Here is a 15,944-nt window from a genome sequence, read left to right as displayed (position 1 = left end):
TATTCTTGCACATTTACTATGCTTTCCTTTTGTGCCCACCAAGTGTTTGACAAAATGCTTGGTTGGATGTTAGAGTAGATTTTGAGCATTCTTGGCTTGGAAAGAGTAATTAGGCAATCTTGAGTCATGAAAACCCAACTTATGTTGGTGATCTAGAGTTGTTAGCTAATATTGTTTCCATTGACGCTAATCTTTTGCTAATTTAATTAGTGAGTTAATTAGGACTTATGGAATATTGTTTCCATTGACGTTAATCTTTTGCTAGTTTAATTAGTAAGTTGGTTAGGACTTTTGGATTGAGATTAGCTAGTCTCATTAGACTTTCTCCTTATTTGTTGGAGTTGACGTAATGAGATAAATTCTTGTTTAAATTTGTAACATGATTGATTAATCTTGTTTGACTTTCTCCCTATTTGTTGGAGTTGACTAAATAAGATGAATTAATTATGCATGACTAGGATAGAAAGCTTATGATCTCAATCCATTGCCATGAATGTCTCTTCTTTAATTGCTTCCTTTATTGCTTGTTTGATTTACTTTTCTTGTCATTTAAATTCTTGTCCATTTAATTTCTTGCCTCATATCAATCAAAACCCCCTCGATCCCCACAGCCAATAATTGACCACTTCATTGCAACTCTTTGTGAGACGACCCGGAGTCTAAATACTCCGGTTAATTTTCATTGGGGTTTGTACATGTGACAACTAAAATTTTTGCATGAAAGGATAACTGATTGGTTTGGAAACTATACTTTACAACGAGCTTTCATTTGTTAAATTCTAAACCGTCAAGAAACCGATCATCAAAATGGCGCCGTTGCCGGGGAGTTGCAATGGTGTTATGTTATTGGCTATTGTGAATGTGTGAATATGTTTGTCTTTTGCTTATTTGGTAGTTTTTGTTAGCTTTAGGACTTTGTTGCTTATTTTTGTTAGCTTTTGTTTTTATTTGCTATTATGAATTCTCATCCCTTTGGCTATGAGTTTGGCTCAATTTATGTTGTAGGGAATGGAAGCTACAATGATGATGTGCATCAAGGATGGAACAATCAAAGATGGGAGGAGCCTCAAGGGATTGATCAACCTTATTGGCAACAACCCCCTCCGGTTTCTTATGGGTATAATTCTAATCCTAATGCATATCAATCTAATGGATGTGGTGACCCTTATTGTGATTGTCAACAACCACCACCACATGCCGATGAACCACCCCCTCAACATGATTTTGAACCACCTGACTCACAAGCCCCCTACCACCAAACACCTCATTATGACCCTAATCCCTATCCACCATACCAACCACCTTATGAACCATATGAACCACACATAGAACCACCACCATTCCAACACAATCACTCTCAAGAACTACCTCAATATACACCACCTCCAGACCCTTACCAAGATGAACCAACTTCCGATTATGAACCTTTCCTCCCAAACAATGAATCCTCTCTTCCATCACCACCCGATGAGGCCCCCATACAAGAATTGAGGGATCTTGAATCTCATATCTTAAGGCGACACGAGGAGGATGAAAAGAAGTTTAAGGAGCTATGAGCCAAGATGGCTATCCTAGTGGAAGCCGTTAGCAACATGGCCTCCTCCCAACTAAGCAATCAAAGAACTCTCATTGATGAATGTGGAGAAGCAACCGAGGAGCTTAGTGAAGAAGTGAGTTTAGAGCTTCAAGATGAAGAAGATGAGTTGAAGCAAGGATTGCCACAAGGGGAGGAAGATGAGACAATTGAGCCAGAAGAAGTGGTTGAAGCCTTGGAAGAGGTTGACCAAGAGATGGATTCAATCATTGAAGAATTCTTATGTACAATTAAATCCTCTCCCATTGGGTTTGACATAGAGGGTAAGGAAGAAGATACCTCACCTCCCATACCCTTGGTAAGCAATGAAGAAGGGATTGAATTGGAAGGAAGCCACCAAGAGGAGGAGGTTGAGCAAGAAGCAAGCTCCACCATTGAAGATGATTCCACACCAACTAATGAGTCTTTTGGAATTGATGAATCTCCCTCATTGTGTTATGAAATTAATGACAAGGAGGACCGTGCACAACCTCCAACACATGATTTAAGCAATGAAGGGTGATGAGCGGATATTTTATACGCTTTTTGGGGATAATTTCATATAGATTTTAGCATGTTTTAATTAGTTTTTAGTAGAATATTATTAGTTTTTAGGCAAAAATTATATTTCTGGACTTTACTATGAGTTTGTGTGTTTTTCTGTGATTTCAGGTATTTTCTGGCTGAAATTGAGGGAGCTGAGCAAAAATCTGAGTTAGGCTGAAAAAGGACTGCTGATGCTGTTGGATCCTGACCTCCCTGCACTCGGAATGGATTTTTTGGAGCTACATGAGTCCAATTGACGCGCTCTGAATTGGGTTGGAAAGTAGACATCCAGGGCTTTCCATCAATATATAATAGTCCATACTTTGCGCGAAGATAGACGACGTAAACTGGCGTTCAACGCCAGTTTCATGCTGCTGTCTGGCGTCCAGCGCCAGAAACAGGTTACAAGTTGGAGTTCAGCGCCCAAAACACGTTACAACCTGGCGTTCAACTCCAGAAACAGCCCAAGCACGTGAGAAGCTTTAGTCTCAGCCCCAGCACACACCAAGTGGGTCCCAGAAGTGGATTTCTGCACCAATTATCTTAGTTTACTCATTTTCTGTAAACCTAGGTTACTAGTTTACTATTTAAACAACTTTTAGAGACTTATTTTGTACCTCATGACATTTTCAGATCTGAATTACATATTCCTTGGTAGCATGAGTCTCTAAACTCCATTGTTGGGGGTGAGGAGCTCTGCAGCGTCTCAATGAATTAATGCAATTGTTTCTATTTCTCCATTCAAACGTGTGTGTGTTCATATCTAAGATGTTCATTCGTGCTTAATTATGAAGGAGGTGATGATCCGTGACACTCATCACCTTCCTCAATCCATGAACGTGTGCCTGACAAACACTTCCGTTCTACATCAGATTGAATGAGCATCTCTTAGCTTCCTTAATCAGAATCTTCGTGGTATAAGCTAGAACTGATGGCGGCCACTCTTGAGGATCCGGAAAGTCTAAACCTTGTCTGTGGTATTCCGAGTAGGATTCAAGGATTGAATGGCTGTGACGAGCTTCAAACTCGCGATTGCTGGGCGTGATGACAAACGCAAAAGGATCAATGGATCCTATTCCAACATGATCGAGAACCAACAGCTGATTAGCCATGCTGTGACAGAGCATCTGGACCGTTTTCACTGAGAGGATGGGAGGTACCCACTGACAATGGTGACACCCTACATACAGCTTGCCATAGAAGGAACTTTGCACTTTTCCATGGATGGAATATTACATTACAGAAATTCAGAAGACAAAGCATCTCCAAAACTCCAACATATTCTCCATTACTGCATTACAAGTAATTAATTCACGCTCTTTTATTTTTCTAATAATTCCGACTGATAATTTTAATTGATATCCTGACTAAGAATAATAAAATAAACATAGCTTGCTTCAAACCAATAATCTCCGTGGGATCGACCCTTACTCACGTAAGGTATTACTTGGACGACCCAGTGCACTTGCTGGTTAGTTGTGCGAAATGTCAAAGAGTGAGATTGCATTTCGTGCACCAAGTTTTTGGCGCCGTTGTCGGGGATTATTCGAGTTTGAATAACTAAAGGTTTATTTTATTTCTTAGATTAGGAATAATTTATTTTTGTTGCTATAGAGTCATTAAATTCTGATAGGATAATTTCTTTTCAAAAATTTTTTTTTTCAAAAATATTATTTTTCTTTATCAATTTTTAATTTTTTTCGTGAGTTTAGTGTCTTGTTCAAAGTTTGGTGTTAATTGCATATTTTATATTTTTCTTTAAATTTTCGAATTTGTGTTCTTTGTTCTTCATTGATCTTCAAGTTGTTCTTGTTTATTTTTCTTGTTTGATCTTGAGTTTTTCTTGTTTTGTATCTTTTCTTGTTTTTCTCGTGCTTTTTCAAAACATTAACTTTCAAAAATTATACTTTTATCCATAAAAATAATACATCTTTAAAATACGTTACATTTTTAGCTCAGTTGGTTATAGTGTTGGCTTATGTTCTTGGCAATTGGGCATCTTCTTTTTAAAATCTTTTTTCAAAAATAATTTTTCTTGATCTTGTGCCAAACTTTAAGTTTGGTGTTTTCTTGTTGATCTTTCTTTAATTTTCGAAAATTTATCTTGGTTTTCTAAAAATCTTAAGTTTGGTGTTCTTTCTTTTGTTCTTGGTGTTCTTGTGAATCTTCAAGGTGTTCTTGAGTCTTTCTTGTGTTTTGATCTTAAAATTTTTAAGTTTGGTATTTCTTGGTGTTTTTCCTCCAAAATTTTCGAAAATAAAAAGCATTAGATCTAAAAATTTTAAGTCTTGTGTCTTTTGTGTATTTTTCTCTTTCATCATAAAATTCAAAATTCAAAAAAAATATCTTTTGTAACTAATTTTAAACTATATTTTCGAAATTTTTATATAAAAATTCAGATTTCAATTTCAAATTTTTTCAATTCTTATCTTTTTAAGTTTTAAAAAAAATATCTTTTTCAAAAATATCCTAACCACTTTCTCTCTCCTCAAATTTTCGAAAATCTTCATAAAATTTTTCAAATTTTTAATTTTTAATTTTCTTCCTTTATTTATTTTATTTCGATTTTTATTTTATTTTATTATTTCGAAAATCAATTTTCTTTATATAATAAATTAAATAAAATAGACAATATCAACATCTATACCATCTCCCTTGCTCCATCATGGAACTAAGTGGAAATACACAGTCCAGGAGGACTCTGGGGTCATATGCTAACCCCACTACTGCTTCATATGGGAGTAGTATCTGTATACCCTCCATTGGAGTTAGTAGCTTTGAGTTGAATCCTCAGCTCATTATCATGGTGCAGCAAAGTTGCCAGTATTCCGGTCTTCCACATAAAGAACCTACAGAGTTTCTAGCACAATTTTTACAAATTGCTGACACAGTGCATGATAAGGAAGTAGATCAGGATGTCTACAGATTATTACTGTTTCCATTTGCTGTAAAAGATCAAGCTAAGAGGTGGTTAAAAAACCAACCTAAGAACAGCATAAAAACATGGAAACAGCTGTCAGAAAAATTCCTGAATCACTATTTTCCTCTAAAACGGATGACACAGCTAAGGCTAAGCATCCAAGGCTTCAAACAAGGAGATAATGAATCCCTTTATGATGCCTGGGAGAGATACAGAGAGATGCTAAGAAAATGCCCCTCTGAGATGTTTTCAGAGTGGGTACAATTAGACATCTTCTACTATGGGCTTACAGAAAAAGCTCAGATTTCTCTAAATCACTCAGCTGGTGGATCTATACATATGAGAAAAATAATTGAAGAAGCTCAAGAGCTTATTGAGACAGTTGCCAGAAATCAGCATCTGTACCTAAGCAGTAAATCTTCCATGAAAGAAGAAGCTAAAACAGTAACTGCTGAACTCAGTCCTGTAGATCAAGCTAATGAATTCAATCAGCAATTAGACTTTCTAACTCAGCAGCTAGCTGAATTCAAGGAAATACTACAGGAAACAAGAATGGCTAACAGGAATATGGAAGTACAGTTAAAGCAAACAGAAAAGCAACTGTCAAAATAAATAATAGAAGAATGCCAAGCAGTTCAATTAAGAAGTGGGAAAATATTAAAAACCTCACTTCAAAGCAGCAGGAAGCCAAGAAATGAACAAATGGCTACTTAAAATCCCTATGAGGACAATCAGAGCCCAGAGAGGAATAAGGCTGGCGCTGAACGCCCAGACCATGCTCATTTCTGGCGTTCAACGCCAGAAACAAGCATGAATCCGGCGTTGAACGCCCAAAGGGAGCACAGTTCTGGCGTTCAGACGCCAGTAACAGATGAGGAGTTGGCGTCTAACGCCACTCCAGCTTCCACCCCTGGCATTCAAACGCCAGTGAGGGATCAATCACATACAAGTGCTGATAACAACCCTTCTAAAAAGGCTTCCCAACTCACTTCTACAGGTAATAAACCTGCAGCAACTAAGGTTGAGGAATACAAAGCCAAAATGCCTTATCCTCAAAAACTCCGCCAAGCGGAACAGGATAAGCAATTTGCCCGCTTTGCAGACTATCTCAGGACTCTTGAAATAAAAATTCCGTTTGCAGAAGCACTTGAGCAAATACCCTCTTATGCCATGTTCATAAAAGAGATCTTAAGTCATAAGAAGGATTGGAGGAAAACTGAAAAAGTTTACCTCACTGAAGAATGCAGTGCAGTTATCCTAGAAAGCTTACCTGAGAAGCTTAAGGATCCCGGAAGCTTTATGATACCATGCACATTAGAGGGTACTTGTACCAAGCAGGCTCTATGTGATCTTGGGGCAAGTATCAACTTAATACCTGCATCTATTATCACAAAGCTTGGTTTGACTGAAGAAGTCAAACCAACCCGGATATGTCTTCAACTTGCTGATGGCTCCATTAAATACCCATCAGGCGTGATTGAAGACATGATTGTCAAGGTTGGGCCGTTTGCCTTTCCTAATGACTTTGTGGTGCTGGAAATGGAGGAGCACAAGAATGCAACTCTCATTCTAGGAAGACCTTTCCTAGTAACTGGCCGAACCCTCATTGACATCCAAAAAGGGAAAGTAACCTTGAGAGTCAATGAGGAGGAGTTCAAGTTGAATGTTGTCAAAGCTATGCAACATCCAAACACCCCAAATGACTGCATGAGTGTTGATATCATTGACTCTCTGGTAAGAGAGGTCAATATGGCTGAGAGTCTCGAATCAGAGCTAGAGGACATCTTTAAAGATGTTCAGCCTGATCTGGAGGAATCAGAGAGAATAATAGAACCTCTGAAAATCCCTCAGGAAGAGGAGAAACCTCCCAAACCCGAGCTCAAACCATTACCACCATCCCTGAAATATACATTTATGGGAGAAGGTGATACCTTTCCTGTAATCATAAGCTCTACCTTAGAGCCACAGGAAGAGAAAGCACTAATTCAAGTGCTAAGGACACACAAGACAGCTCTTGGGTGGTCCATCAGTGATCTTAAGGGCATTAGCCCAGCCAGATGCATGCACAAGATCCTATTGGAGGATGACGCCAAGCCAGTGGTCTAACCACAAAGGCGGCTGAATCCAGCCATGAAGGAAGTGGTGCAGAAGGAAGTCACTAAATTACTAGAGACTGGGATTATTTATCCTATTTCTGACAGCCCCTGGGTAAGCCCTGTCCAAGTCGTCCCTAAGAAGGGAGGCATGACAGTGGTTCATAATGAAAAAAATGAACTGGTTCCTACAAGAACAGTTACAGGGTGGCGTATGTGTATTGATTATAGAAGGCTCAATACAGCCACCAGAAAGGATCATTTTCCTTTACCATTCATAGACCAAATGCTAGAAAGACTAGCAGGTCATGAATACTACTGCTTCCTGGATGGATATTCAGGTTATAATCAAATTGCAGTAGATCCCCAGGATCAAGAGAAAACGGCATTCACATGTCCATCCGGAGTATTTGCATACAAAAGGATGCCATTTGGCTTGTGCAATGCACCTGCAACCTTTCAAAGGTGCATGCTCTCAATTTTCTCTGATATGGTGGAAAAATTTCTGGAAGTCTTCATGGATGACTTTTCAGTATTTGGAGACTCATTCAGCTCCTGTCTTGACCATCTAGCACTTGTTCTAAAGTGATGCCAAGAGACCAACCTAGTTTTAAACTAGAAAAAATGTCACTTTATGGTGACTGAAGGAATTGTCCTTGGGCACAAAATCTCGAACAAGGGAATAGAGATGGATCAAGCTAAGGTAGAGGTAATTGAAAAATTACCACCACCAGCCAATGTTAAGGCAATCAGAAGCTTTCTGGGGCATGCAGGATTCTATAGGAGGTTTATAAAGGATTTTTCAAAAATCGCCAAACCTCTAAGTAATCTGCTAGCTGCTGACACACCATTTATCTTTGATAAGGAGTGTCTGCAGGCGTTTGAGACTCTGAAAGCTAAGCTGGTCACAGCACCAGTCATCTCTGCACCAAACTGGACATTACCATTTGAATTGATGTGTGACGCCAGTGATCATGCCATTGGTGCAGTGTTGGGACAGAGGCATGACAAGCTCATGCACGTCATTTACTATGCTAGCCGTGTTTTAAATGACGCACAGAAGAACTACACAACCACAGAAAAAGAATTACTTGCAGTGGTTTATGCCATTGACAAGTTCAGATCCTATTTAGTAGGATCAAAAGTGATTGTGTACACTGATCATGCTGCTCTTAAATATCTACTCACAAAGCAGGATTCAAAACCCAGACTCATCAGATGGGTGTTGCTTCTGCAAGATTTTGATATAGAAATAAGAGACAGAAAAGGGACAGAGAACCAAGTGGCAGACTCTTTGCCATCCAGGAAGTGCCGTGGTTTGCAGACATTGCAAACTACAAGGCAGTGAGATTCATACCCAAAGAGTACAGTAGGCAGTAATCAAAGAAGTTGATCACGGATGCAAAGTACTATCTTTGGGATGAACCATATCTCTTCAAGAGATGTGCAGACGGAGTAATCCGTAGATGTGTGCCTAAAGAAGAAGCGCAGAAGATCCTATGGCACTGCCATGGATCACAGTATGGAGGACATTTTGGAAGTGAGCGAACAGCCACAAGAGTCCTCCAAAACGGCTTCTACTGGCCTACCCTCTATAAAGATTCCCGAGTGTTTGTACTTAATTGTGACAGTTGCCAAAGATTTGGTAATCTGCCTCACAGTTATGCCATGCCTCAACAAGGGATCTTAGAGATTGAGTTGTTTGATGTATGGGGTATTGACTTCATGGGACCTTTCCCACCATCACACTCAAACACTTATATTCTGGTGGCAGTGGATTATGTATCCAAATGGGTGGAAGCTATTGCGACACCCACTAATGACACTAAGACTGTGTTAAAATTCCTCCAGAAACATATCTTCAGCAGATTTGGTACCCCTAGAGTACTAATCAGTGATGGGGGCACTCATTTCTGCAATAAACAGCTCTATTCTGCTTTGGTTCGTTATGGAGTTAGCCACAGGGTGGCCACTCCATATCACCCACAGACTAATGGGCAAGCTGAAGTCTCAAATAGAGAACTCAAAAGAATCCTGGAACGGACTGTAGTTAACCGTAGAAGGGATTGGGCAAGAAGCTTGGATGATGCTCTGTGGGCATATAGAACATCATTCAAGACCCCTATAGGGACCTCTCCATACCAGCTTGTGTATGGAAAGGCATGTCACTTGCCAGTGGAACTGGAACATAAGGCCTACTGGGCAACCAGATTCCTGAACCTTGATGCCAAGTTAGCTGGAGAAAAACGATTGCTTCAGTTAAATGAGCTAGAGAAATTTAGACTCAATGCTTTCGAGAATGCAAAAATATACAAAGAGAAAGCAAAAAGATGGCATGATAAGAAATTGTCATCCAGAGTCTTTGAGCCAGGACAGAAAGTTCTGCTATTCAATTCTAGGCTCAAATTATTCCCCGGGAAATTGAAGTCCCGGTGGAGAGGTCCATATATGATTACAAGTGTATCGCCATATGGATACGTAGAGCTTCAGAATAATGACTCTAACAAAAAGTTCATTGTTAATGGACAGAGAGTTAAACATTATTTTGAAGGCAATTTTGAGCAAGAATGCTCAAAACTGAGACTTGATTAAAGCTCAGTAATAGTCCAGCTAAAGACAATAAAGAAGCGCTTGCTGGGAGGCAACCCAGCCATTCACAAAATTTAATTTTATTTGTTTTTGCTAATTGATTTTTACAGGTATAGGTGAAAGTATCTTCAAAAGGTAAAAAAGCAATTGATTGAATTCACAGAGTTACAGGGGGATTTGGAAGCTCACTGACGTGAAAAAGTTAGTAAGAAATGTTTTGGGCGTTGAACGCCCAAAAGAAGCATCCACTGGGCGTTCAACGCCAGTAAGGATAGCCATCTGGGCGTTGAACGCCAGAAAGGAGCATCTTCTGGGCGTTGAACGCCAGAAAGAAGCTCCTTCTGGGCGTTTAACGCCAGAATTACAGCATCCTGGGCGTTTAGAAAAACACCCAGTGACAAAGGACTTCCTGGCGTTCAACGCCAGAAAGAAGCAACAGCTGGGCGTTGAACGCCCAGGAGAAGCAGTAATTGGGCGTTAAACGCCCAAAACAAGTAGCATTTGGGCGTTTAACGCCAGAATGGTGGGGAGGAGGTAAAATTCGTTTTTCTTCACAAATTTTCTAATTTTTATGTTTCAATTCATGATTTCTTGCATAAACATGTTTCAAAATATCATCCTTCAATTCCAAAAATTTTAATCCTAATTTCTAAAAACCCTAATTTCTAAAATCCCTTTTTCAAAAATATCAAATGTATCTTAATTCATAAACACAAATCTTTTTCCAATCCAAATCTTTTTCAAATCTTTTTCAACTCATCATATCTTTTGGATTTCGAAACTGCCTCTCCCTCTATTCCTCTCCTATCTTTTCTTTTGCTTGAGGACAAGCAAACCTCTAAGTTTGGTGTGATTTGCCATGATCACTGAGCTAAAACTCATCAAGATCATGGCACCTAAGGGAACAAGAAGAGCAAGGATGTGAACTGAAGGAACTAAAGCGTCAGAAGCTATTCCTTGAAGGACCAAGCACCCCACAGACTAGAGGAACATCCACTTCCCAAAATACAGGTTGTTAAGTTCTAATTTTAAGCTTTGACTCTGTGATAGTATTATTATAGAAATTTACCTTAGAAGTTATATAGGAGTAGTAGTAATTAGCATGTCTATTTTGGTTTTATTTCCAATTAAGTTATAATTTATTTTTCTCATCATCATCAAACATGAATAAAATAGTAGATTTTTAGAATAAAGAGGCAATTTAATTTTTGTCGAGTTCTTAATAAGGAAAATTCTAATTATTTATATGTGGTGGCAATACTTTTTGTCTTCTGAATGAATGCTTGAACAGTGCATATTTTTGATATTGAATTTTATGAATGTTAAAATTGTTGGCTCCTGAAAGAATGATGAACAAGAGAAATGTTATTGATGATCTGAAAAATTATGAAATTGATTCTTGAAGCAAGAAAAAGCAGTGAAAAAAAAAAGAGAAAAGAGAGAAAGAAAAAGCAAGCAGAAAAAGCCATTAGCCCTTAAAACCAAAAGGCAAGGGTAAAAAAAGGATCCAAGGCTTTGAGCATTAATGGACAGGAGGGCCCAAGGAAATAAATTCAGGCCTAAGCGGCTAAATCAAGCTGTCCCTAAACATGTGCTTGTGGCATGCAGGTCCAAGTAAAAAGCTTGAGACTGAGTGGTTAAAGTCGTGATCCAAAGCAAAAAGAGTGTGCTTAAGAGCTCTGGACACCTCTAACTGGGGACTTTAGCAAAGCTGAGTCACAATCTGAAAAGGTTCACCCAGTCATGTGTCTGTGGCATTTATGTATCCGGTGGTAATACTGGAAAACAAAGTGCTTAGGGCCACGGCCAAGACTCATAAAGTAACTGTGTTCAAGAATCAACATACTACACTAGGAGAATCAATAATACTATCTGAATTCTGAGTTCCTATGGATGCCAATCATTCAGAATTTCAAAGGATAAAGGGAGATGCCAAAACTGTTCAGAAACAAAAAGCTACTAGCCCCGCTCATCTAAATTAGAATCTGAGCTTCACTTAAAACTCGGAGATTTTATTACTCCTTAAATTATTTTTATCCTATTTTGTTCATCTAGTTGCTTGGGGACAAGCAACAGTTTAAGTTTGGTGTTGTGATGAGCGGATATTTTATACACTTTTTGGGGGTAATTTCAAGTAGATTTTAGCATGTTTTAATTAGTTTTTAGTAGAATATTATTAGTTTTTAGGCAAAAATTATATTTCTGGACTTTACTATGAGTTTGTGTGTTTTTCTGTGATTTTAGGTATTTTCTGGCTGAAATTGAGGGAGCTGATCAAAAATCTGAGTTAGGCTGAAAAAGGACTGCTGATGCTGTTGGATCCTGACCTCCCTGCACTCGGAATGGATTTTTTGGAGCTACAAGAGTCCAATTGACGCGCTCTAAATTGGGTTGGAAAGTAGACATCCAGGGCTTTCCAGAAATATATAATAGTTCATACTTTGCGCGAAGATAGACGACATAAACTGGCGTTCAACGCCAGTTTCATGCTGCTGTCTGGCTTCCAGCGCCAGAAACAGGTTACAAGTTGGAGTTCAGCGCCCAAAACACGTTACAACCTGGCGTTCAACTCCAGAAACAGCCCAAGCACGTGAGAAGCTTTAGTCTCAGCCCCAGCACACACCAAGTGGGTCCCAAAAGTGGATTTCTGCACCAATTATCTTAGTTTACTCATTTTCTGTAAACCTAGGTTACTAGTTTACTATTTAAACAACTTTTAGAGACTTATTTTGTACCTCATGACATTTTCATATCTGAATTACATATTCCTTGGCAGCATGAGTCTCTAAACTCCATTGTTGGGGGGTGAGGAGCTCTGCAGCGTCTCAATGAATTAATGCAATTGTTTCTATTTTTCCATTCAAACGTGTGTGTGTTCATATCTAAGATGTTCATTCGTGCTTAATTGTGAAGGAGGTGATGATCCGTGACACTCATCACCTTCCTCAATCCATGAACGTGTGCCTGACAAACACTTTCGTTCTACATCAGATTGAATGAGCATCTCTTAGCTTCCTTAATCAGAATCTTCGTGGTATAAGCTAGAACTGATGGCGGCCACTCTTGAGGATCCGGAAAGTCTAAACCTTTTCTGTGGTATTCCGAGTAGGATTCAAGGATTGAATGGCTGTGACGAGCTTCAAACTCGCGATTGCTGGGCGTGATGACAAACGCAAAAGGATCAATGGATCCTATTCCAACATGATCGAGAACCAACAGCTGATTAGCCGTGCTGTGATAGAGCATCTGGACCGTTTTTACTGAGAGGATGGGAGGTATCCACTGACAATGGTGACACCCTACATACAGCTTGCCATAGAAGGAACTTTGCACTTTTCCATGGATGGAATATTATATTACAGAAATTCAGAAGACAAAGCATCTCCAAAACTCCAACATATTCTCCATTACTGCATTACAAGTAATTAATTCACGCTCTTTTATTTTTCTAATAATTCCGACTGATAATTTTAATTGATATCCTGACTAAGAATAATAAAATAAACATAGCTTGCTTCAAACCAATAATCTCCGTGGGATCGACCCTTACTCACGTAAGGTATTACTTGGACGACCCAGTGCACTTGCTGGTTAGTTGTGCGAATTGTCAAAGAGTGAGATTGCAACATGCTCTTCATACTTTGACTTTACTCTTGCATCAAGTATTAGTTGATATGCCCTTAGCTTATATTGTTCTCTCACTTACATGTGTAACTAACATATAGTGAGAACCTTACTTTTATTTGGCATTAGCCCTGCCTATGTTTTATTGCTTTAATATCTTTGATGTAGGCTTAACTTTCTTTCTTTCTCTTTCCTTTTAGGTTGGCCACCAAGAAGGAAAGGAATGAGAAAGCTTCTAAATGGGGTAACAAACAAGTCCTTCTGCACAACCTTTTGGAGGAACTCATCAATTGTAGCAAACCGTCCACCTTGCTCTTCTTTGCATGCACCGAGGACGGTGCAAATTTCTAAGTGTGGGGAGGTCGTCCGACCGACCTCCATGGGTAACAACTTCATTTTTCAACACCAATTTTTTATTTTTGTCTTTGTTAGATTAGTTGTTGCATTGCATGATAGGTTGCATGTTAGTTAGAATTTGTACATATTTTTACCACTTCCTTTTTATGTTAGGACTACTTGGTTAGGGTGATGATTTCTTTTCCAAAAAAAAATTGTTTTCTTAGGGCACCCCACCAATTTAAAAAAAAAATTTTTTTGTGACAAACTTGCTTGAAGAATTTATTTTGGAACATGGTTTTTGAGCTAAGAACACAAGCATGTGAGTTTTGAGCCTAATTGTGTGGTTACATCATATAACCACTTATTTTCCATTCTTGTGTGCATTGTTCTCTTTCTATGATTGTAATCTTTGATTTGTTTGATTCTTTATGTCCATTATTCCATGTATACATGCATTTATATGATTGAGGCCATCATTTCATTTAGCTCACTTACCCATATAGCCTACCTTTCATCAACCATTGTTAGCCAAATTTGAGCCTATTTAATCCCTTTTGTTCTTAATTTTATCACATCACTACCCCAAGTGAAAAATAATAAATGTCCTTAATTTGGATCTTTGATTAGCTTAGGTTAGTAAGGGTGTGTATCGTTTGGGTATGAGAAACTTGGGACATTGGTTGAGAGAAAAGTGTGTTTTTATATTTTTTGTTGAAGATTTTTGGAAAATTGGGTACATATTCATGCACAATATGTAAAACCATATGCATTGATATGTTTGTATATACTTTAGAAAAAAAATGATAAAGAAAAAAAACATATATATATATATATATAAAAATATAGAAAAACAGAAAAGAGAAAAAGAAATAAAAAGAGGACAAAAATGCCCCAAAATAAAGTTCAATAAAAATCAATGCATATGGAATGTGAATAAAAAAAATGCATGAGTATGTGAAAAAAGTGGGAATCATGGGTAGCTAGGTTGTGTATTAAAATTTTATAGGTTGTTATATGTGTTTGATTAGAGCTTAGGTTAATCAAAGATTCAAATTTCAAGCTCACTTGACCATATGCATCCTACCTTTACCCTAGCCCCATTACAACCTACGAATAAGTCCTCACGATGAATGTATGCATGCATTGAATAATTGTTCATTGTTAGATGAAAAACAAATCATGGAAAGCATGATTAGAAGAGAACTGAGCGATCGACCCTATACACTAGAGCGACTAGAGCGGATACACATCCGGTGAGGGTTCGATGCTCAATTCCTTGTTCCCGGCTTTCATGAGCTTTCTTCTTGCAAGTCTATTTGAACTTTATTTTGATATTTGAATTGGTAGAGTTTGTGAGTCGTCATATGACCTTTGCCCTACTTGCTTATATATGTTCTTGAAGATTGATTTGCTTTTGACCAAGTAGGTAGAATTATTTTGCATTTAGTTGCATTCATGTAGTTTAGGTTGCATATAGTTTATTTGCATTGAATAAATGTTGATACCCTTTGTTCTCTCTTGGTTTAAGCATGAGGACATGCTTGGTTTAAGTGTGGGGAGATTTGATAAACCCCGATTTTGTGGTTTATTTTATGCTTATTTTGGGGGATTTTATCACATTTTCTCACATTTATTCAATGAAATAGCATGGTTTTGCAATTCTCCCTAGATTTGTGCTTAAATGCGAAAACATGCTTTTTAGGCCCAAAAATTGGTGATTTTAATTCACTTTAATTCCATTCGATGCCTTGATATGTTTGTTGAGTGATTTCATGTTCATAAGGCAAGTATTGGATGGAAGAAGTGAGGAGAAAAGCATGCAAAGTGGGAGAACTCATGAAGAAATGAAGGAACCGTAAAGCTGTCAAGCCCAACCTCTTCGCACTCAAACGTCCATAACTTGAGCTACAGAGATCCAAATGAGACGGTTTCAGTTGTGTTGGAAAGCTAACATCCGGGGCTTCAAAATGATATAAATTTTGCTATATGTTGTTTCGCATTCAGGGGCGCGCACGCGCACTTTGCGCGCGTGCCGATGCTGTCCGTGGCCCACTTTAATGAAATCGCCCCCAGCAATTTTGCAGCTCATTTTGGGCCCAATCCAACCCATTTCTGATGCTATTGAACCCAAGGATTGAAGGGGGAATGAACACACTTAGTCATAGTTTAGTTTTTATCATGTTTTAGGGTAGAATTCTAGAGAGAGAAGCTCTCTCTTCTCTCTAGAATTTAGGGTAGTTTAGGTTTAATTTTCTTAAAT

The 15,944-nt window shown here is 38.4% G+C and overlaps 1 protein-coding gene across 1 annotated transcript; it reads left to right on the top strand.

Moving 5' to 3' along the window:
• Positions 1–1,562: 1,562 nt before the first annotated feature.
• Positions 1,563–2,096, top strand: LOC130949685 (uncharacterized). The gene is made up of 2 exons (XM_057878338.1): positions 1,563–1,760; positions 1,857–2,096. The coding sequence occupies exons 1-2, from the start codon at positions 1,563–1,565 to the stop codon at positions 2,094–2,096; spliced, it is 438 nt and encodes a 145-aa protein (XP_057734321.1).
• The last annotated feature ends 13,848 nt before the right edge of the window (positions 2,097–15,944 follow it).

The sequence above is a fragment of the Arachis stenosperma genome, chromosome 9, assembly GCF_014773155.1.
Source record: "Arachis stenosperma cultivar V10309 chromosome 9, arast.V10309.gnm1.PFL2, whole genome shotgun sequence".
Taxonomy (NCBI): Eukaryota; Viridiplantae; Streptophyta; class Magnoliopsida; order Fabales; family Fabaceae; genus Arachis; species Arachis stenosperma.
This window is presented reverse-complemented; position numbering and strand designations above follow the sequence as displayed.